At 36.2% G+C, this 21,384-nt stretch overlaps 2 protein-coding genes and 2 pseudogenes across 2 annotated transcripts; all 4 read right to left on the reverse strand.

Annotated features, from left to right (window-relative positions):
* Positions 1-749: 749 nt before the first annotated feature.
* LOC114819183 (rac-like GTP-binding protein ARAC7) lies at positions 750-3,492 on the reverse strand. Its single transcript, XM_029095093.2, has 8 exons — positions 3,076-3,492; positions 2,786-2,873; positions 2,510-2,619; positions 2,346-2,409; positions 2,172-2,236; positions 2,012-2,077; positions 1,753-1,859; positions 750-1,020 (listed from the first exon to the last, which is right to left on the reverse strand). Exons 1-8 carry the CDS (start codon positions 3,172-3,174, stop codon positions 990-992), a joined length of 630 nt encoding a protein of 209 aa, XP_028950926.1. The 5' UTR covers positions 3,175-3,492; the 3' UTR covers positions 750-989.
* A 4,054-nt stretch (positions 3,493-7,546) lies between these two features.
* LOC108171167 (peroxiredoxin-2-like) lies at positions 7,547-9,202 on the reverse strand (annotated as a pseudogene).
* Positions 9,203-11,938: 2,736 nt separating this feature from the next.
* On the reverse strand, positions 11,939-14,424 carry LOC103415823 (protein NRT1/ PTR FAMILY 1.1-like). Its single transcript, XM_029093375.2, has 4 exons — positions 14,322-14,424; positions 13,932-14,149; positions 13,289-13,836; positions 11,939-12,848 (listed from the first exon to the last, which is right to left on the reverse strand). The coding sequence occupies exons 1-4, from the start codon at positions 14,422-14,424 to the stop codon at positions 11,939-11,941; spliced, it is 1,779 nt and encodes a 592-aa protein (XP_028949208.2).
* Positions 14,425-16,199: 1,775 nt separating this feature from the next.
* Positions 16,200-20,370, reverse strand: LOC103415789 (stachyose synthase-like; annotated as a pseudogene).
* Between the last annotated feature and the right edge of the window lie 1,014 nt (positions 20,371-21,384).

Consider the following 21,384-nt stretch of genomic DNA (forward strand, 5'->3'; position numbering starts at 1 on the left):
TAATTGTGTTCGACCATATGTTAATAATACCATTAATTTTTCCAAAAAAAGAAAAAAAAATATTGACATGTTTCTTTTGGATTTTTTAATCGGGGATTGTTGGGAATAATGTTCTAATTTCCAAATTGTTGTACGTGGTAAGGGAGGTGGCGGTGGGGAGTTGGAGAGGTTAGAAACTAGGTGGTTGAGGTTTGAAGAGATAGGATAGCTGGAGTTGCATATTGCTAAATTATTATTATTTTCCTTTTGTTCTTGTTTGATGTAGAAAGAGAATTATTAGGCACATTTAGAATTTTAAAATAAAAAATAATAAGTTGAATGTAGAAAGAAGATAAATTGATCTAAATAAAAATTCCCAAACAGAAATGGCCACCCTTGGTCCTCGTGTCTCTCACTGCAGGTGAAGCCATGAATGCAAAAGCTAAAATCCTGTGGATAGGAAGCAGATTGATGCAGGTCTCTCACCTGCATTGTATCTGCAAAATCATCAGAGGGCCACTGCATTCATAATTTCTCCACCTGACAGCCATCATTGATCCGTCTAATTCTCTCTGTTCTCATTTGTTAGGGTCTTTCGGGACGAGAACTCTTGAGAGCGGTCAATGTATAGCATACGTTGCTGAATTAAACGGCTAGATGTGTGCCATTTAGTGAAATTTAGCAGGTGAATCAGAGCAACTTAAAAAGAGGATTTAAAAATGAGATTCTAACTTAAAAAGAGGGTTCAGAAGAAAACCATAGACAAAAGATTTTCTTAGTAACAATGCAGGAGAGAATGAACAATTCCCTCCACTTCCCACTAAATTCATTCAGCTGGCAAAATAAAAACGAACATGTTTCGGTTTGATTTAACGATGCTTGAAGAAAACACAATACACACATAAGAATATACGGCATGTTAGGATTAAGCCAGTAAACCCCCAAGTGAAACTGTGAAAGACAACGTTATGTTCCACACGGCGGGTGGTTAGCATTCCTCCGGCGTCATCCTAAACATCACAGCCTCCACAGACAATGCTCCTGTATCAGTAAGAACAATGTGTTTTAGGATATGTTATTTGCAGAGATTTAGTACATGAATCTCGGTAAAATTGAACTGATAGATCAAGAAAACGATTACCATAAGACCAACCGGACCATGCCTAGTCACTTTCGATGTTCCATGTTAACGATTATAAGGATTATCGCAATGCAACAACAGTGTACGTTTAAAATTTGTCAACTAGTGAAGAACCTATTAACAGAGCCAGCTCAATCATAAAGTTTTCGCTTTCGTTTCAAATTATAATTGAGGAATTATTTGGCTATATCTGGATATGACAACACAGTTACATTCATCCCTAATTAGTTCGCCATATCAGCTCCTTGGACCACAGTAGCAAATATTTAACGAATTGAAAGACACATATTCTAACCATTTTTGTCCTGTTAGGTGTTTGGATCATTTTCTCGTTTTACATGCACTTCACTTTGCCAATGACAGGTTGATCTAGTGACATATCAATCCTTAAGCAGAAGGCGGAGTTCGAGATCCTAGACTCAAGCCTGAGCAAGGGTAGGCAATGACTTATGTTTCTAACCACCGGGTACTTATCTCTATCGAAACGCAAAAGCAAGTAAGTTCTTGTGATTAGGTTTATGAAATTATTGTCATTGCGCAAACTGCTAAACCTCATCAAGTTATTATCCCTTGAGGTTGAATAGAAACTATTGGGGTAACATAAAACACCACATAACGAAAGCAGTACTTACGCAATTGAGCAAGCAGATCTCCGGTGCCTTTTCTTCTTAGCCATATCCTTCCTTCTCGGAGGTTGAAGAACAACCTTAATGGCAGTATCGAAAACAGCTTTGACATTCTAATCAAAATCAAGCAGAGTTCATCAATCAGCAATCTTTATCAAGCAAGAACATTATACTAATTTATCACGCTTGATCAAAAAAAAATTTGACTTTGATAACATTAGACAAGAAATATCCCCGGAATTTTAAGTTCTTCTAAGTTGGCTACCTGCTGGGTCTTCGAGCTGCACTCGATATAAGCTGCAGCACCTATTTGTTTTCTCAGCTCCTCTCCCTGCATACTAAGCATAATTAGACACTTCCACATAAACCCAAATGCTTTACGGAAGCAATAACCTTGAGGAACTGAAACAAACGGAAACCATTACCTGAGCAGAAGTTATGATGTTGTATCCCATATGATCGGCTAGATACCCCATGTCCTCGCGAAGATCTTAAACATACAGATGATATACATATAAGCAAAATGCTGACAAAATTTACTCCTAAAAGACACCCTAAAAAATTATCGGAGAAACAAAATCGACAAGTTGATGCCTTACCTAGCTTTGTACCAACAAGAACAATTGGAACATTGGGAGCAAACCTACGAAGTTCCGGCATCCACTGTGAAAATATATCAGAATTGTATGCATCTTAGTCAGTGAAACACCAAATCCAAGTCTTATAATTAAACAAAACCAATAATTAGCCATGGAATTAGTACCTTCTTAAGAACATTCTCAAAGCTTGCCCTGCTAATTAAAGAGAAAGCTAACACAAATATGTCTGCACCTCTATAACTCAGTGGCCTCAACCTGCTGTAATCCTCCTGGCCTTTGAAAACAAAATACAAAAAAGGGTAAATTGTAAAAACTCAAAAAAAAAAAAAAAAAAAAAAAAAAAAAAACCAACACCCTCCAATCTCCAAACTTTGAATCCCAGAAATCAGCAGCAGTAAAACTGTAATAAAATGACGCTCAGTACAAGGAAAACCCTTTACCTGCAGTGTCCCACAGCCCCAAGTTGACTATATTCCCATCTACAGCCACATTTGCACTAAAATTGTCAAAAACTGTGGGTATATAATCCTGCCACACACAAAAAAAAGATTATATTAATTGATAAATTTATGTAATTTTTATCTTACTTTTTAGTTTTTAGCTTGATTTGTGCAGCACATCTTCAGTATAAATGTAAAAGAAAATTCATGGCAAAAATCTGATAAAAATATCCAAAAAATAAATGCAAGGAAAGAAAAAGTATTTTTGAGATGAGTTTTTAAGGACTCACGGTAGGAAACTTGTTGCTGGTGTAACAAATAAGCATACAGGTCTTCCCAACTGCTCCATCTCCAACTGTGACACATTTAATGAACTTTGAAGCACTCATTCTCTCAACCCCCCAACTTGAAATAAACACTAGCCACTTGGTAATCAAGCACTTAAGCCAAAAGCACTTCTAGGAATATATATGTATATATGTGAAATGAGCTTCAGAAAGTTCAGCTTAAACAAAAAGCTGAACAGAAGAAGCAGTTGAAGAAGTAGAAGAAAGAGAGCTGAGAACAGTGTCTGGCTTTTTGTTGAGGTGTGAGATGATATAGAAGCCAAGTCCTTTTTCTAATTTCGGGAAGAAAGATTTAAAATTTAAGAGAGAGAGAGAGAGAGGCGAGACGGTTTTGTTTGTGGTCAAAGGGTATATAGCTCCACTACTTTTGAGTCCCTCGAAGCAAATTTCAAACCCAACAGAAATATTTTTTGAATGTACAGAAAAATGGGACCCTCCTCTTTCATCTTTTTTGCTGGTTTCCAACTTGCCGTCACATTCATGGCAAATAAACGAAATTGAACAGTAAAACTGTAAAATCCAATTTTGTTACAACATCTGCATTAGTTCTTACCTATATATAATTTATATATATATTAGTGGTAGAGTCAGAATTTCGGGTTAAGAGGAACTTCTCACAAATGTTAAAAACCGATGCAATAATTTGCAACACGCTCGCAAATCCATCTTTTAGCCATCATCTCGTTCATCATCTAATCATCATCTCAGTCACTACTTAAATTGTTACTCTATATTTTTGGTCAGATTCTAATATTTGTTTATTTGGTGACGATGAATCAATGATGTTGATTTTTACGAATATGTGAATAGTCAAAACCTTCTTTGTCATCACATATTTACAATTATTGGAAATCAGAGGGATAATTCCAGTTTTTCTATGTGAAAAAAATATCGATCTGAGACCATTCTAATCCATTCATGACTCCGCTTCTATGTGTGTATATATATTGGACAATAGTTCTTACCCAAATAAGGTGGCCCCCCTTGCTTTTAGATACTGAAAAGTATTTAGTATTTTCAAAAGATTAAAAAAGGTTTAGTTTTGTGTTTAATTCTTGCTTGACATGGTTTTCTACTGTCTTTCAATAGAACTTTAGTGGTTAAAGTATTTTGATACATCAACTGCCCAAAGTTCAAGTTTTATTGATGTCAACTTAGCTGCCTAACTTCCAAATATACTTTCAAACTAAAGGATGTCTCGAAAAGAATAACAATAAAATGCCTTAATCACGTTACTTTCAAAACTTTTTTCGAGCTGCCAAAAAGTTTTCGAGCGAAAATTTATTATTCAACGTAACAATAAACAATGAACTGCCAGAATCATGCCTGAACTAGTTTCTTAGGCTTTTTTTTTCTTTTTTTCCCGGACAACGGTTGGCAACTTAAAGTTGGATAGGAATTCCAATTCAAAACTCTTCGTGTTTAAATTACAGAGTTTTATGTTTATGATCAGAACCGTTCATATTATGAATCATTCTGTAAATATCATTTTTACAAAAAATGAATTAAAACTAATATCGTTTAGTCAATCTATTATAGCAAATAATCAAATACATAGATGGTTCGGAATTCTTTTACCAATTCCGTTCAGCTGTTTTTATACAGTTCGATGACTAAACGATCTTAGTTTTAATTGATTTTTTATAGAGGTAATCTTTATATAATGATTTATAATATTAACGGTTTTGATCATAAACATCAAGTTCTATGAACTGAAACAATTTAAAGTAAGAAATCATATTCATCTTTGAATAGCCAGGTCTGGTTTTTACCAAATTTTTCAAAACATGGAGTCCCTCGCCTTTTGACCGCTTCTGGTAAGATTTGTAAAAACCCGAACTTCGTAGTATTTGAGAAGTAATACTATGATGAAGGCAGAACCAACAGAAACAGACAACAAGGTTGTGTCAATTTTGCATTATGTTTGTCACGTAAAAACAGAACAACAGTTGAAGGGCGTTTTATATATTTTATTTACTGTATATTCTTAGCTGTCAAAATACTCTTTTAATTTATATTGAGATAATTTTAACTTCGGCCGAATTTGTAATGTTTTTTTATTAAAAATCAAGTTGGTTTTAACAGTATACTTTTTATGTATGCAAGTTCGAATTATTCACACATTAGGCTGTGTTAGAATATAGACTGTCAGCTGTAGCAGTAGAATTTATCAAAAAAAACAATGATAAGAAATTGGCAGTGCATGCATCAATCCCTAATCATCGTCGCTAGTGCATGCATCTATCCATAATCATCGTCGCTAAATGCTATTATCTCTGTTGATACACATGCAACACCTGGAACTGTACCAAAAATATGGACCCACATCCATGATTGCTGGCCATTGTCCATCAACACTTAAGAGCTCGTTTGACATTACTAAATAAGAAAGTGCATTTTTCTAAGATTATTTGTCTTTCAATTGGTAAACAAAATGTAAGCAGTTTGAATGATTAATTGACAAGATGCCAAGTGACTGTGGCTTCTTAGGTGAAACAAATGCATGCATTGCAATATAGATATGCCATTTTTTTGGATTAAAATGTTTTTTAAGCTTTATTTAGACAGTTTGATGGCATTTTAAAAGTTGAATTGTTGTTACAGAGTTAAGAGAAGTGGCAGGGCCAAGGGGACCAGGTTCACCCAATCATGGTTGGAACAATCACCCAAACTCCAAAAATCAGCAAGTTCATAATGTTCATTTGGGCCATTTGTTAATGCAAAAATTCTACGGTGCTCTATTAAGTGTGTTGGAGCAATGGAAGAATGAGATCAATAATCTAACGACAATGGTTTTGTGTATATTATGCTTTGGTTGACACTAGAAAAATTCTTGTTAATATTGTTGAAATAAGATAGGTTTCCTCCCCTTTTGTTAGAATTTCTCTGTCCCATATTGGCCAAAAGGCCTGAGAACAAGCTCTTTATATAAAATTACCTCACTCTAACTAACACTGAAGCATTTTGTATTAAAACCTCACGCCTGACAGATTGAGCAGGCAGCCAAATGAGAACAGTATCGGTGTTGTTGGAGTGTACCCAAAGCCGCCTACCTAAAATTTAAGACCTTTGACCTTGTGTTTTTGTGTATTGTTGAAAAAGCTAGAGGGAGGTTTACTTCTATACTTAAAAACTTGTTATTTACTTAAAATGAGACAAGTCATATGTAATGACGAAAAGCTAGAGGGAGGTTTACTTCGATACTTAAAAGCATGTGTTATTTACTTAAAATGAGACAAGTCATGTGTAAAGACGAACTTTGACCTTGTGTTTTTGTGTACTGTTGAAAAAGCTAGAGGGAGGTTTACTTCTATACTTAAAAGCTTGTTTATTTACTTTAAATGAGACAAGTCATATGTAATGACGAAAAACTAGAGGGAGGTTTACTTCGATACTTAAAAGCATGTGTTATTTACTTAAAATGAGACAAGTCATGTGTAAAGGCGAAAATCAACTGTTGTTATAGTCAATCTAATCTTTTGTTTTTCAAGTATTTAATAATATGTACATTTCATGTTGTGTGTAAATAACACAAATGAACTAGAGTCATTTATATCCAATGTGTTAATAAACACAGAAAAAGTTAAAGATTAGAATAACTCAAATTCTAAGTATGTAAACATACTTAAACATGTTGTTTAGGGATTGAACACCTATAACATGAGAAAGAGACTCATAAAAAAACGTAAATGTCAAAATTTGAGACGTTACATTGCTATGAAATGCTTGAGATGTTGTCACTTTGACGTCTCTATTTCATATAAATCCTCTTCAAAGATATGTTGAACCTCCTCAATGGGTCGATATGTTAAGGCTTGTTTGGTATCATATTTAAATTTTTTTATAATTTCTCAAAACATTTCTTAAGAATTTTTCTTGAAAACAATTTTCTTTAAGACTCAAAAACTTGTTTGGTTTGCGATTTAAAAATTTTAAATCTTACAACTTAAACTGGACAAAAAGATCAAAAAAGAGGAGGTCTGAGAGAGAAAGAGGATAGAGGATGAGAGAAAATAAAAGATAATTCAAGGAAAAAAAAGAATTGAGAAGATTGGAGGAGATAGTGAGGAAGAAAAGCGAGAAAAAGAACCGAGAGAATGAAGAGAGCAGATTGGAGATGAGATGAAAAAGGTAAAAAAAAGAAAGAGATGCGTGAAAGAGAGAATAAAAGAGAGATTTAAAGTGAGAGGGGAGGAGGGAGATAAAAGAAAAAAGTGAGTTTAAGTTTAAAAACTCTAAAAACTTACTCTTTTTTTTTTTAGAAAATAAACTGTATTTTTAAGTTAATCTTGAATTCAGTTTTTGAAAATAATCCTACCAAACAAGTTTTTAAGGCCTAAAACTTGAAAATTGTTTTTAATGTCTCGTTCAATTTCTAGATCTATTTTCCACAAAAGAGCTCTAGGTCCCGGTATCACAAAATGTCATTTATTAACATTTCAATAGTCTCCCTCGTATATCACAAAATAACTCCTTACGTTGAGATGTGAGAATTAAATTAGGAATTTTGACAAAAGTGAGAATTTGAAGAAAGGGAGGCACAAATCTCAGATACATGGGGCAGCAAGCTTGGGGTGAAGGAATGTAAATATTCAAAGAGCCTTGAGGATGTCATCGGCGCTGGAGATGGTAAATTCGCCCCCACTCTCGATATTTGTAGCCTTCACCTTGAGGTCTTCGATCAAGAGAGCAAACCTCTTAGAACGAGTTCCCAGCCCTTTCTCTGGAAGGTCTAGCTCAAGGCCGAGATCATGGGTGTATTTTGCTGAGCCATCAGCAAGGAAAAGAACATCTTTGTTCTCGGGGTATGTTTTCGCCCAAGCCTTCATCACAAAGGGATCATTCACTGCAAACACGAATCAAAGCCTTGAGTACACCACAAAAATAAAAGAGTTCGGTAAACAAATTCGCATCACATTCTCATGAGCGGTTGATAGACATACAAAGCTATCATTCGTGAGCTCATTAGTAGCCTCTGTGACAACACCCCATCGAGTAACAGCAATAAACCAGCAATGCATAGCGACAACGGGAGAGTGATTGCGAGACCAACTACTATGAAGGTGTGTTAGTGTCCAATGTGGATGAAATAAGAAAAAACAAACCGCAAGTCTGCAGTAGATTCTTGACTCAATCGAGAAGAAATGCAATCGACGCTTGATCCCAACAGAGGACCATCTACCAATATCTAGGAACACTTAACTAGTCATTACAAGCTGCAACAGCATACACAGGAAGCATTTGCGTTACTCAATGTAGGTTCTATGACCTTAAGGGAATCACTAAACTCAGCATTAACCTCAAATTATTATATCCCGCATGAAACTCGCGACAAACATATCGACATTTACTATATGCGATACCATAATTGCTGCAAGTAAACTGAATTAACAGAAAATACAGTTAAGTGAGAAGTAATACCGCTAAGGCAGAGAATTTTCTCAACGCCCTTTGATTTAAGTTCCTCTGTTTTCTCAATGAATCCAGGAACATGCTTCAAACTGTACAACCACACCTAAAAAACACAACCTCCATTTCTCAGAAAAATAACTAATAATCATCGGAAAAGAATCCAAATTTCTACAACCGTCCGATTCAAACCAGTCACCAATCTAGACCGTCCACTTCACAAGTAACAAATTCACACCGAAGCAAGCAACCTTACCAACGCGGGGCTCATTTGTTATACATTTTCCTACCATTTTCCCGGGAACCAAACAGTGGGTAAGGTTTAGCACAAAATTCTATATCCAATAAAATCGGAAACCGAAAGACTCGAGCTTTACCTGCAAGTGAGGGTGAAGGCACCGGGGAGCCGAAGAGGATATTTTTTTGCCGGCGGCGAGGGAGTGGATGTTGACGGATTGGACCTTGTCTGCCTCGTCGAAGTAGGCGAGAGTGCCGTCTGGAATAACATCGCCAACTGCAATCGGAGCCATTGCTTTTGATCAGCGGTTACGATGATTGAATGCGTTGATCGGACGGTGGAGAATGAACGATGGGGTGTGCAGTTTGGTGTACAGGAATCGCTATGCAGAGCCTTCTATACAAGGACTAATAGGGAGTAGGGACAGTGTGGTGGACTTGAGGGGTTTTTTCAACTGGATTTGATAAATATTTTCGGGTCCGGTCTTTAATTTGTTTTCTTTTTCTTTTTACATTTTTGGTGTGAGTATCCCATATCATCTCTTCTCATTTTTCTTTACTTCTTCAAAAGCAAAAGTATCCCATATCATCTCTTCTCATTTTTCTTCTCTTTATCCTTCATGCTGCCTGCAAGATAGGGAGAATGTGAACAATCAGCCGGAACTCGAAATCAAAGTTCTGATCTGGGACTGATTGCTTGGAGCTCTGATTGCTTACCTTGTCTGTCACCTCTTTCAGCAGATCCCCTAGCTCGGCGACTTGGAGGACTCCTACTACATGGTTTGTATCGCGCTTGACCAAGCCTGAAACTACAAGTAAGCTTCAAGTGAAATTGATACATTACCTTGTGCATCTTCACCAGTTAAAGATACCACCCCTGGATGGAGGAAGAGTACTTCCAGAGAAGATGCCACATCTACCTACGAGACAGATAAGGCAAGTCAAGACGATACCACACTCCGGAACTTAGAAGTTTCGTGATTACGAGATCATTCTCCCACAATATTTCCTAATGTCATTTGTACTAAATCATTCACTTGTACTCATTAAAAGAGAGCTTGAACCTATGTACTTGTGTAAACCCTTCACAATTAATAAGAACTCCTCTATTTCATGGACGTAGCCAATATGGGTGAACCACGTACATCTGGTGTTTGCTTTCCTATCTCTATCCATTTATATACTTATCCACACTAATGATCGGAGCAATCTAGCGACGATCACAAAAAGTGACCGTTTTCGCTACCTAGGATCTATCTTGCAAGAGAACGGAGAATTAGATGGAGATCTCAACCATAGAATACAAGCTGGATGGATGAAGTGTAAGAGTGCATCCGGCGTGTTGTGTGATCGTCGTAGGTCACTGAAGCTCAAGAGAAAATTTTATAGGACGGCAATAAGGCCAGCGATGTTGTATGGCACAGAATGTTGGGCGGTGAAGCATCAACACGTACACAAAATGGGTGTAGCGGAGATAAGGATGCTTCGTGGGATGCTTCATGGGATGTGGGCACACGAGAAAGGAGAAGATTGTGAATAAGGATATCCGAGGTAAAGTAGGAGTAGCCGAAGTTGAAGGAAAGATGAGAGAAAATCAGTTACGGTGGTTTGGACATGTGCAAAGAAGGCCTACTGACGCTCCGGTTCGAAGATGTGACTACGGAACAGAGGTTCGGGGCCGAAGGGGTAGAGGAAGACCTAGGAAAACTTTGGAAGAGACCCTAAGAAAAGACTTAGAGTACTTGGATCTAACGGAGGACATGACACAAAACCGAGCGCAATGGTATTCTAGGATTCATATAGCCGACCCCACTTAGTGGGAAAAGGCTTTGTTGTTGTTGTTGTTGTTGTTGGTGTGAGGTTAGTTAAGAATGACTTAAGGTTCGTTTAGTAAGTTCATTTAAATGTTCTGAAAGAAAATGTTTTGGAATTAATTCTTGTAAAAATGTAAGTTAATAATGAAAAATCACTTAATAAGCATATAATTAGTGTTTTTAGAGCTCAAAATATTTTCTCTAAAAACTCTTTTAATCATTTAAAAGCACTTATCAAACAAGCTCTTACATAGTTCATTGGTTTAGATGATGCATTGCTCTAATAAGTAATAACATAGGCTCGTTTGGAACTGCTTTTAAAATGGTTGAATGCGTTTTTTGTGAAAATATTTTTTAAACCAATCTTTAGTAAAAATTCAAATGATTAATGAAAAAACACATGAAGTAGTTCTCACAAAAAGTACTTTGAGTCATTTTAAAAGCCATTTCAATCATTTTAAATGCACTTACAAACGAACCAATAATATCATATGTAATTATTTTTTTACTTTATATTGAAATATTGAATCAAATTCTAGAACATCACATGGCGGTGAATATTCATTCCATGCAAAATTTTCTAGTGCAATATTACATGTTGATTAAAATTGTCCAATTTTTATATTACCTTGAAGATCATAAATGCAAAAACACATAAATCATAAATTATTTAATCATCTAATTGTTATCCAAAACAATGATAAAGATTTTCCCGTTGATATGACAATGTTAATTAAATCATTAAAATAATTTCTAATTTGTTGACTTTTTGTAGGGTTGATATTTTTAGAACCTGGATCCCTCTTGGACTCAAAAAATCTAAGCCTCAGGATCAAATTGTCCAGACCGTTAAAATTTGATCAAACGGCTATAAATATGAGGCTTTCTAAAAGTTATAATAATTGTAGTTATTGGATCAAATTTCAATGGTCCAGATCATTTGATTTTTGGGCTCAGTTTCTTTCAATCCGGAAAAGATCTGGGTTCATATTTTTAATGAATGATCTTGAAAACAGAGATTTTAATCATTAAACGTTACAAAGTTATAAAATAAATGAGATATTAAATTAAAAAAAATAAATTTAATATAACATATCGCTTGTATAACAAAATAAAAAATAAAAGAAATTGAGATCGTGCAAGCGAAAAATCCGATATCCGCTCGTAAATTCGAACAAATTTAATTGCAATATTCTAATAATACACGAACAATATGTAGATATCATGTCCTCACAAATCACACTAAGCACTGGATGTATAGACATATTTATAAATTTTAGGTTTTATGCTTATGCAAACCCTAATGTGCACACAATCCCAGAAATTAAAAACATCGGGGACCTAATTTATGCGGAGAACATAACTGCATACTCCCCGGACTTGGACAGTTCCTCCTCTGCCTCCCCTTTTCCCTCATCCCAAATCTTTTTATCCTCACAGTGCCCATATGCCCAACTACACAGTAAAAAGTAAAAGACATTTACCACACTCAACCCAGCAACGATCCAATAATAATAATCATAGTGAGCCTTGTTTAGGTTACTTGAAACCCAGCTCACACCTCCTTTTCTAGTGGCATCAGCGATAATAGTAACAAGCAAACTCCCCACCAAGCTCCCAACTCCAAACCCTAGCGTCAAAAGAGCCACTGCAATGCTGGACATGCTCTTTGGGAACTGAGAGTAGTAAAACTCCAGTTGCCCTATTGCATTGAGAGCCTCAGCAAGTCCAATGAGGCAGTGCTGTGGGATTATCCACTTGGCAGACATGCCGACTACACCCTCCGGTTTGTTCGAAAAACCCTCTCGGATTGCTGTTTGTCTTCTGTGCCTCTCAACCTCTGCAGCCACTGCCATTGCCAAACAGGAGATTGCTAGTCCACCCCCTATTCGTTGCTTGAAGCTAAGCCCGCGTGGCCTTTTCGTGTACTTTGATATCAAGGGGACTATAATACGGTCGTAGATGGCCACCCATATTGTGAGAGTGAGGATTGCAAACACGGAAAATGAGGCTGCTGGAATTTTGATATTGCCAAACAAATGCCTCTCCATGGACTTTGCTTGGAGCACGGGAAACGCGTGTTGGCTGATTATAACTGAGATTATAATGCTGCTAGACCAAATGGGCAGGACTCGGATCAAGGCTTTCAGCTCCTCTACTTGCCTGACAGTGCATAAACTCCATGGATCTTTGGCCAAACCATCAGGGCCTATGTCCTTTTCAGGACTTCTTATGATGCAAGCTTTATTTAGGTACCTAAAATGAGCCAATACATATGCATATATATAAATTATCAATACATACATCAAGTCAAAACCAATTGTCATATGCATGGTTTGCATGTGAAGAGAAAATTTTAAGTGTAACTGGTTCTATATATAACTACGAGTCTATCTCTCTCATTAAATATGTTAATGTGAGGTGAGTTATCTAGGTGTGAAGGGGAGCAAGTTAAGGGTAAAACCAGTGTTACAGGCTCGAGCTAAAATTGATATAGTAGGCTCATGATTATATAAAACCGGTGGTAGATATGTGATGATTCATATATACGAAGATATATATACGTACTCGTTAAATACGTTGTTCTTTTTAGAGTTTTTGTTTTATGCCTATTAGGGAATAAAATATGATAGATTAGTGACATATATAGTTAAGTACATGCATATTATATTAACAAGATAATGTTTTCCCTTTACCCTAGTTTATCCGTCGGAGCCACAAACTTGGAACCTTTGGGACTATACCATGCATCAAAATTCTTTGGTGGCAACGCCAAGTTTTTGTTTTTCCAAGCAGCTACAAACACTTGAAGAAATCCAGCAGACAAGTTCTTGTTCGGAGGAACTTTGACATAAAGGGAAGATCCCAAGAAGAAGAAAACAGTGGACAAGAACATGAGCCCTACAGGGACTCCAAACCCTACAACCCATCCAATTTGATCCTGAATATAAACAATGACTGTCACTGCAAGCATGACTGAGACTCCAACTGAAGCATAATACCAATTGAAGAAGCTCTGCAAGCGCCTTTCGTTATTTGGGTTGTCTGGATTGTCCAGTTGATCGGTACCAAAGGCCAAGGAACATGGTTTGATGCCACCGGCTCCGATCGACATGAGGCCGAATGAGGCGAAGAGAAGCGTGACTTGAGCTGTGTTTGCCGGAACACATTTTTCTTTGTACGGGTCGCAATCATGTGGCCTTGTTTGTGGAAGTATTGCTGTTAGCCATAACACAATCATTCCCTGCAACGAAAAATATGATTAATTTTTTTGTGCACGTAACTTAGGTGACAACTTAACATGATATGGAGAATTAGGGCAAACTTTAATTTGCTTACAAATAGGCTAACGATTATTCCCATAGAAATCACATGAAACCGACCCCAGAGAGAATCGGCGAGAAAAGCTCCGATAATAGGCGTAAAATTTGACAAGGCTGACCACAAGAACAAGATGCTAGATCCGGTAGCGGCGTCGAAGTGATATTCAAATACCAAGTACAAGATCATATTAGCCTGAAGACCAAAGCTTGCAACCTTTTCGAATGACTCATTTGCTGCACATGAAAAACATTCACATAAACCTTAATTTGATCCTCAAAATAAAATTATACCACAAACTAGGGATGTCACATAAGTAGTCCGGTTCTGGAACATATATCTGTTTTTATTTGTCGAATAAAAAACAAACATCATGCACAGAGATCCTGATCGTAAAAGAGAGCATACAGATGATAAAAGGCATGGTTCTAAGGCCACCCTTCATGCCTGTGATCTGTTTGGTGATGGTCTTGGTTTGGTCTGAAGCGACCACCTTCATCTTTGCACCCATTGTTTTGGTATATGATGATCAAGTAGTTGAAGGGAAATGGAGAGAGAGAGAGATTTAAAAGCTTTGGTCGCTCACTGCATGAATGGAGACAACAACACAGCTTCCATTATATATGATCACTATCACAATTTAAAAACCCCTAAAAAACTTCTTATCGCTCATCATTTGTTTCTGCCACAGAATCTTTGAGTTTGGATTGCACAATGCAAATAGTTGGCCTTAAATAATCTTCATTTGTTTTAAATTTTTGCCAAGTCTACAAAATTGCCGCATAGTGTTTATCATCACCAAAAAGCACTATTTGTGAGCAGCAGGAGAAAAAAATTCTTGATCTGATCTTTCTTTGTTCGCAATTAGAAATCATGTTGATGTGTTCGAAGTTATTAATTCAAAGAACAAATGAACTATTTTTCAAGACAATGTAACGATTAACGGTCAACTTTTATTTGTCAGCAAAATGCCTGCGAATCCGACTACTCTTAACAAAACTACAAATGCTGTTGCTGGCTAAAGATAAAAAGTGACTAGCATCAATAACTAGAAATCATTTATAAGATTAATATCGATCATGATTTTAAAAGAAATGTGTCTTTTCATAGGTTTTTTTTTTTTTATATTTTAAATATATGCAGAGATGTAAACAAGGTAGTTGTTGGATGTTAATTTGATGGGTATATTTTGCATGACTATCCATGTGTTCCTTTAAAAAATGATTATTGATCATTCAACTGGAGATGATCTTAGTAAACATGTAGCCGATGACTATTGATTAACGTCGTTATCTAGCTAGTTGATAGCTAAAGCAAATTATATATATATATATATAATAGAGTGTGAGAGTGTGTATAAGTGTGAAAACAATACATACTAATTAACGTTTAAGAATTATGACTATAGTATTTAACTTTATCTAAATCATTAGATATATCTTAATTCTAACTCATTTTTCCAAGCAACTACTGGTGGCTTGGACTTTAAAGCCTACGGTTTTTTTTCACCTTTATTTTCAGTCAGCTGCTACATTGAGTTCGGTGATAAAAGAATTAGTGGCATTATAAGCACTCCTCTCCACTTTTACTTTAAAAAGAACCCTTATGTGCATAGGGCTTCTTTCTATGAACAGAAAATTCAAAGTAAAATTAGTCATTGTTAATGATTTTTTATTACTTGCTACCGCATGTTAGCGGCATGGAATACCTTATTAACCTGAGAGTTTAGGGCGTGCTTAATTTAACCTTAATATGAAGTGACAATGAATCAGTCATCCATCATGCAATTAATCACTTTAATGCACTACATTGTTATAGTTAACAATTTTAGAAGTACCTCAAGATGTTATAATCACCCAAAAGAAGAAAAATTAAAACAGTTATTTATTATGCGCGTTAAATTCATAGTCGTACTCATACATTGTGTATATGATACAAAAGCGTGCAGAAACTCATAAGCTTATCCATCATCATACATAAGCTAAAAAGGCACCATGGACCTTGGAATTTTGTGAAGTGTGGCAACACTAAAACAGTCAATGTTTTCTACTCAAAGGAAAACACATGTAAAAGAGATAAATATAAAGTGCAGAGGATTAGAAAAGCTAGCATTTTATTACATATATTTGTAGAAACTTACATTTAGTCAAGAAAATATAGATGCAGAGTGCCCAAAATTCCCAAAAAAGTGGGTTAAAAGAAGGAAATATTGTAAACTGAAAAGGCTTGAACTTAATAGTAGTGCTAATTTTTAAGCCTTACTTATGCAAAGTTTAACCAATTAGGTCAAAACATAAAAACTAACTCAGAAATGCCAGCAGCTTCTTCAAACCAAGGAAGATTGAGCTTCAGTTTGCCCTCATCAGACCACTCAAAAGCCACCTCTCCACCATTCAGACAACATTTCTTTGGACACCCACTCGAGTAGGCCAAGAAACAGCCTCCTCCTTTGACCTTCACCTTTGCACTAACTCCCCCCTCAATTGTGTACTCCAATTCCTGGATGCTTCCTCCACTGTTGAACATGTTTGTAAGTCCCACTAGAGCAAATTTGTTGCCCGGGCTGAGGGTTTGGACAGGCACAATGGTGAAAATCTCAAAGGAAGACGGCTGGATAGTGATTTGAATAGCAGCAGATTTTGGAGTCAAAACGCGAAGTTCATCATCCTGGTTGAGATGGACAATGTACTCTTCAGCCTTTCCTATATGAGCTAGTTCTAAGTTTTGGTCCCATTCAATATCAGAAACATGCACTGAACAAAGGATTGGCTTGTAGCAATCTGGAAAGCCTTTGATCCTTTGCTCCTTGGGGTCCCAACCTGCTCCTTGGCAGTTGAATCCTCCAATCACACCACCAAACTGCAAATAAGTAGAAAAGTGAGCACGCTTTAAAGATTGAATCGAAACAAACTAGAAAGCAAAGATTAACCTACTTAACTAACATTGAGTTGCACATTATATACTAGTGCACCTAAAGAACCGACTGTTGATATGCCATTGATATTGTGTCATAGCATTGTAGCCAACAAAACGTACTGACATAGTATTCATACATTATCGACAAATCTAGAGAAATTATGCATTTTATACCTTGTTGAAGTTCCAAATTTTGAGAGCAGTTTTGCCGTCAAACAAAGGGTTTTTGAAGAGGCAGTCTCTGGTTGGAAGGGCACAATGCAGGCAATTGGGAACGGTTCCATCTGGATGAACAAGCTTCTTGATAAGATCAAAATCATGACTACCAACGAAGTCGCTTAAATACACCGGACCTCCACAAAAAGCCCTAGACCCAGCATGATATTTGGCACAAAGTTGGTCTGATTGGAACATATCCCAATCTGGCACGATCATCTGCCTCATCCACATGCTGTTGTAGGAGCAGTGGATCATATGAACACCTTGCAGCCAGTAAACTCCCATCAGATCTCCACTCGGGTCCTGGAACCAAAAATCATCACCTGCAACACAAGAATGCAGTACGAAAAGGTTGATTTATGTTCGCAATCTCATTAAGAATAGATCGATTTGTTTAGACTTCCTAACCAGCTCTTCCCATGGAAATTTGCTTTGTCCCGAGGAAGAAGAAGTCGTTGCATTGCTGCATGCTAGAAATAAGTCCACTCCCATTGAAGTTCTTCGCAAGAGAATCACTCAGCCCCTTGTAATAAGCCTTCGTAAGCTCTACGCGACCTCCATGTTCCTCAGACACATATTCAAGAATCTACAAAAAATCATTGTAAATAAAATTAAGCACGCGCGCGTTGCACAATTCATACTACTATCAAAATGAGCAAATGTAGAGTAGCAATATTATCTAAAATTTCAGGGTACTAAACTTACATGAATAACATCCACTTTGACTCCTGTGACGCCAACTTCAGAGAGGTACGAATGCATTGAGTCATATAAAAGAGAAGCATAATCGAGATGAACAAGCCCCATTCCCCCTTCAAGCACTTTATCCACCGCGAGATCATTCATAGTTCCGTCAAGTCCAGGAAGGAGAACGCAGGGAGTGATCTTAGCATTGAGATAGGTTGCACCAGGCTTAACACCACACCAGGCCCCACAAAGAGCATGCCACACATATATATTATCCAAACCCTTAAACTTGCTTCTCAAGTCACTTGTGAAAGCCTTCAGTCCATAGCTTCCAACCCTGCAAGTACATCCCCGGCAGCTTCCAGTACTAGCATAAGTTTCTTGTCCACCAAGTAACTCACTCAACTCTTGCTGCAACTTTTGAATTTTTGTTTCGAAGACAGATAGGTCAGTGACCCCAGACCGAACGACCTAGTTGCGGGTCTTCTAAACTTGCTCAATTTCTATTGCTTTGGCTATCAACATCTTTGGCCTTTTAGGATCGAATGAAAGCGCGTTTGGACTTAACATGGAACCGCATATGTAGTTCTTGAATTTCTTGCACTCGTCAAACCTTTGAAGCCTAGCAAGCATCTAACTTCCACAAAGGACTAGATTTTTCGCGTCCTCATTCGGGTCTTCATTTTCATCAAAACTAATGCTTTGCCAGCCATCATCAACGATGAGAAAGCGAGGAGACACACCGGCTTCAGTGAACTCATTTATACCGTGCCAGATTCCAGCAGGTTCAACCGTTAAGTAGAAGGCATCCCAAGTGCACCAATCGAATTTTTCAACCAGATTCGGAACTGATTTCTCTTCCAACAGCTTGAAGGTATTAAAGTGACCCTAATAGCACTAAAGGCCTCTTTCATCAAGTTGTAAGGATTGTTAGAAGCATGAACATAAGCAATAGCATCGAAATTCGACGCTTTCATTTGCGTAGACCCACTTTCGGCACAGATCACGACATGTCCATCATTACCGGGTTGAAGAGCAGACCTAAAAGATCCATCAATAATCGGTATGATGATCAAATATGATTTTATCTCAGGGACGTCAAAAAGCACCCATTGTGTTTCCTTCTGCAAATTCGAACCGGAGTTTCCAACCCACATGGTAGACCACCATGTCTTGAACCGAAAAATGCTGAGAAAATCCCTGTCACTGGATCTTCCCAAGGAATTCTTCAACCTATCTGAAGGCACATCCGCTTTGAACCCCAGGAACCCTCCCTTGTGTGATAAGGCACCGACACGGTTGAGCAGGGGAAGTGGAACATCGTCACAAGGCTGGCAGATTGAATTAAAGGGACTGAAAGTGACATTGTTTGGAACTTCATCAGGCAGTGGAACACCTCTAACACTAAGTTTTCCATCCGACAAGTCGAAATATTCTTCTATGATGTCAGGCAGAGAAACATCGTTGATCATATTAACAGGAAGATTAGGAGGCGCCATTAGCAGAGAAAAATAGAGCAAAAACAGAGTGAAAAGAAACAGAGGATTACAAGTTGTAAACTCAAAGCTAATAGAAAGAAAAGCTTGGTTTGAAAGTGGAGGATAAGAAAACTAGGACAATATTATATAGGGCGTAGCCAGAATTTCCAATAAGAGGGTCAACCAAAAAAAAAAAAGTTTAATAAGTAGATCTTACAAATTAATTTAGAAATATCATAAATTCGATATTTATAGCCTAATTGGGTTATCATTCCAAAATCATATAATATAATACTAAAGCTAAGATTAACTATTTTCTACTATGGTATAATTGAAATTTTATCAGGGAAAGAGAATGAAAAGATGAACAACAAAATAAGAGTATCAAATGCTGATTTTTAAATTTACTGAAAAAATCAAACAAATTCAAGACAGGTGTGAATAAATTAAAAAACTTGAGGCAAGGAATGAAATGACATGCGCCTTTAAGCCCAAATGTCTTCAATCTCCTGACTCTTTACGTACATATGATATTAGATTATGTTTTATGCAACCAATATTATCGTACAAATGCGAACAAATTTGATATAACATATGAAAAGACATATTCTCAAAATGACAAGAAGGATGAAGTGACCCTTGAGGGGTCACTGGAGTCTGGATTTGAAGCCATTTCTTGGGTATCAAGCTAAATCGAAATCGAAATCGAAAAATTGAAAACGAGAACATAATTAAGTTTTGATTACAATCTTCGTACTATAATTGGAAGGTATAATCTTTGGTATGGAGATCAGAGACAGATTTAGAAGTCGTAATCTTTGATATAAAAGAGAAGATAAAAAGGTTTTAAGAGTTGGTTTGAGATTGGAAGAACCAAAAAGGCAAGAAAATGAATTGTTTGATTTGATCGAAAGAAGATTGTTTGCAATGTTTTTATGCACCGAAAGAAATGGGAAGCAAACTTAAAATGGAAAATTTAATAAGGGTTTTATGAAAAATTAGAATCAAGGACATTGACAATTTGATCAGTTATGATTGTATTTTTTTTGTTCCTCTGTTTTGGTGCATGAGGAACTTCATCACTTACGTGTCAAACGAACAAACCGACTAGCTCTTTGCTGCCGGTTGATACCAGGTTTAAGATTGTCTTGTGCCATTTTCACGTCTGAATTTTTACAGTTAATTTTCACTTTTATTTTTCAGACTACTAATTAATCTCGGACTATTAAGGAAAAGGGAAAATTAGAAGGCCCTACATATTTTCTATAGTTGTTAGATTAAACATTCAGCCCTTTTAAAGATTTGATTAAGGTGCTTCAATCAATTGCCACCTCAATAATTTTCTATTTATTTAATTTCCATGTCATTAATTTAAATGCATTTATATAGAGGTATAAGGTAGCTTAGCAACTAATTGTCTATAATATAGGAATTTAATTTCCTCAATCTCCTTCTGCGCATTAAATGACATTTTTTTAATAAAATAAAATAAAAAATTAATTAACTAATTCCTCATTTCCTTATTATTATTATTTAAAGAAAATACTCTTTCTATTAAAATTGTATCAATAAAAAGTCTTCAATATATATTTTTTTTCATGTATAGATATATAAAAAATATACTTAAAACTTATGGTACATTTGAGAACAAAAGTATCGACTTTTGGTACGTTTAGATTTCAAATGTATCGAGAAACCAAATGTACCAAAAATTCGAATGTACCATAAAACCAAATGTACCCATTGTTATGTAACCTTTTTGGTACGTTTAGATTTCAAATATACAGAGAAACCAAATGTACCAAAATTTCAAATGTACCATAAAACCAAATGTGCCCATTGTCAAGTAATCATGTTGGTATGTTTAGATTCCCATTGTAACAAAAGACCAAATGAACAAAAAATCTCAAATATACCACAAAACCAAATGTCTCTATTAGATAACTGTTTTGGTACATTTACATTCCAAATGTACCAAGAAATACAAAAAATCAAATCCACTATAAAACTAAATGTGTCCATATTATAGGTAACTAGACGTAGCTATATTATCAAACAAATCTTTACTATGTGTTGGGTCTTCTAAATAATAAAATTTGACAATTTTTTTTTTATAAATATTCTACTATATTCACACAAAAAAAAAGTAAATATTATAACAAACAATAAAA

The sequence above is a fragment of the Malus domestica genome, chromosome 15 (genome assembly GCF_042453785.1).
Source record: "Malus domestica chromosome 15, GDT2T_hap1".
Taxonomy (NCBI): domain Eukaryota; kingdom Viridiplantae; phylum Streptophyta; class Magnoliopsida; order Rosales; family Rosaceae; genus Malus; species Malus domestica.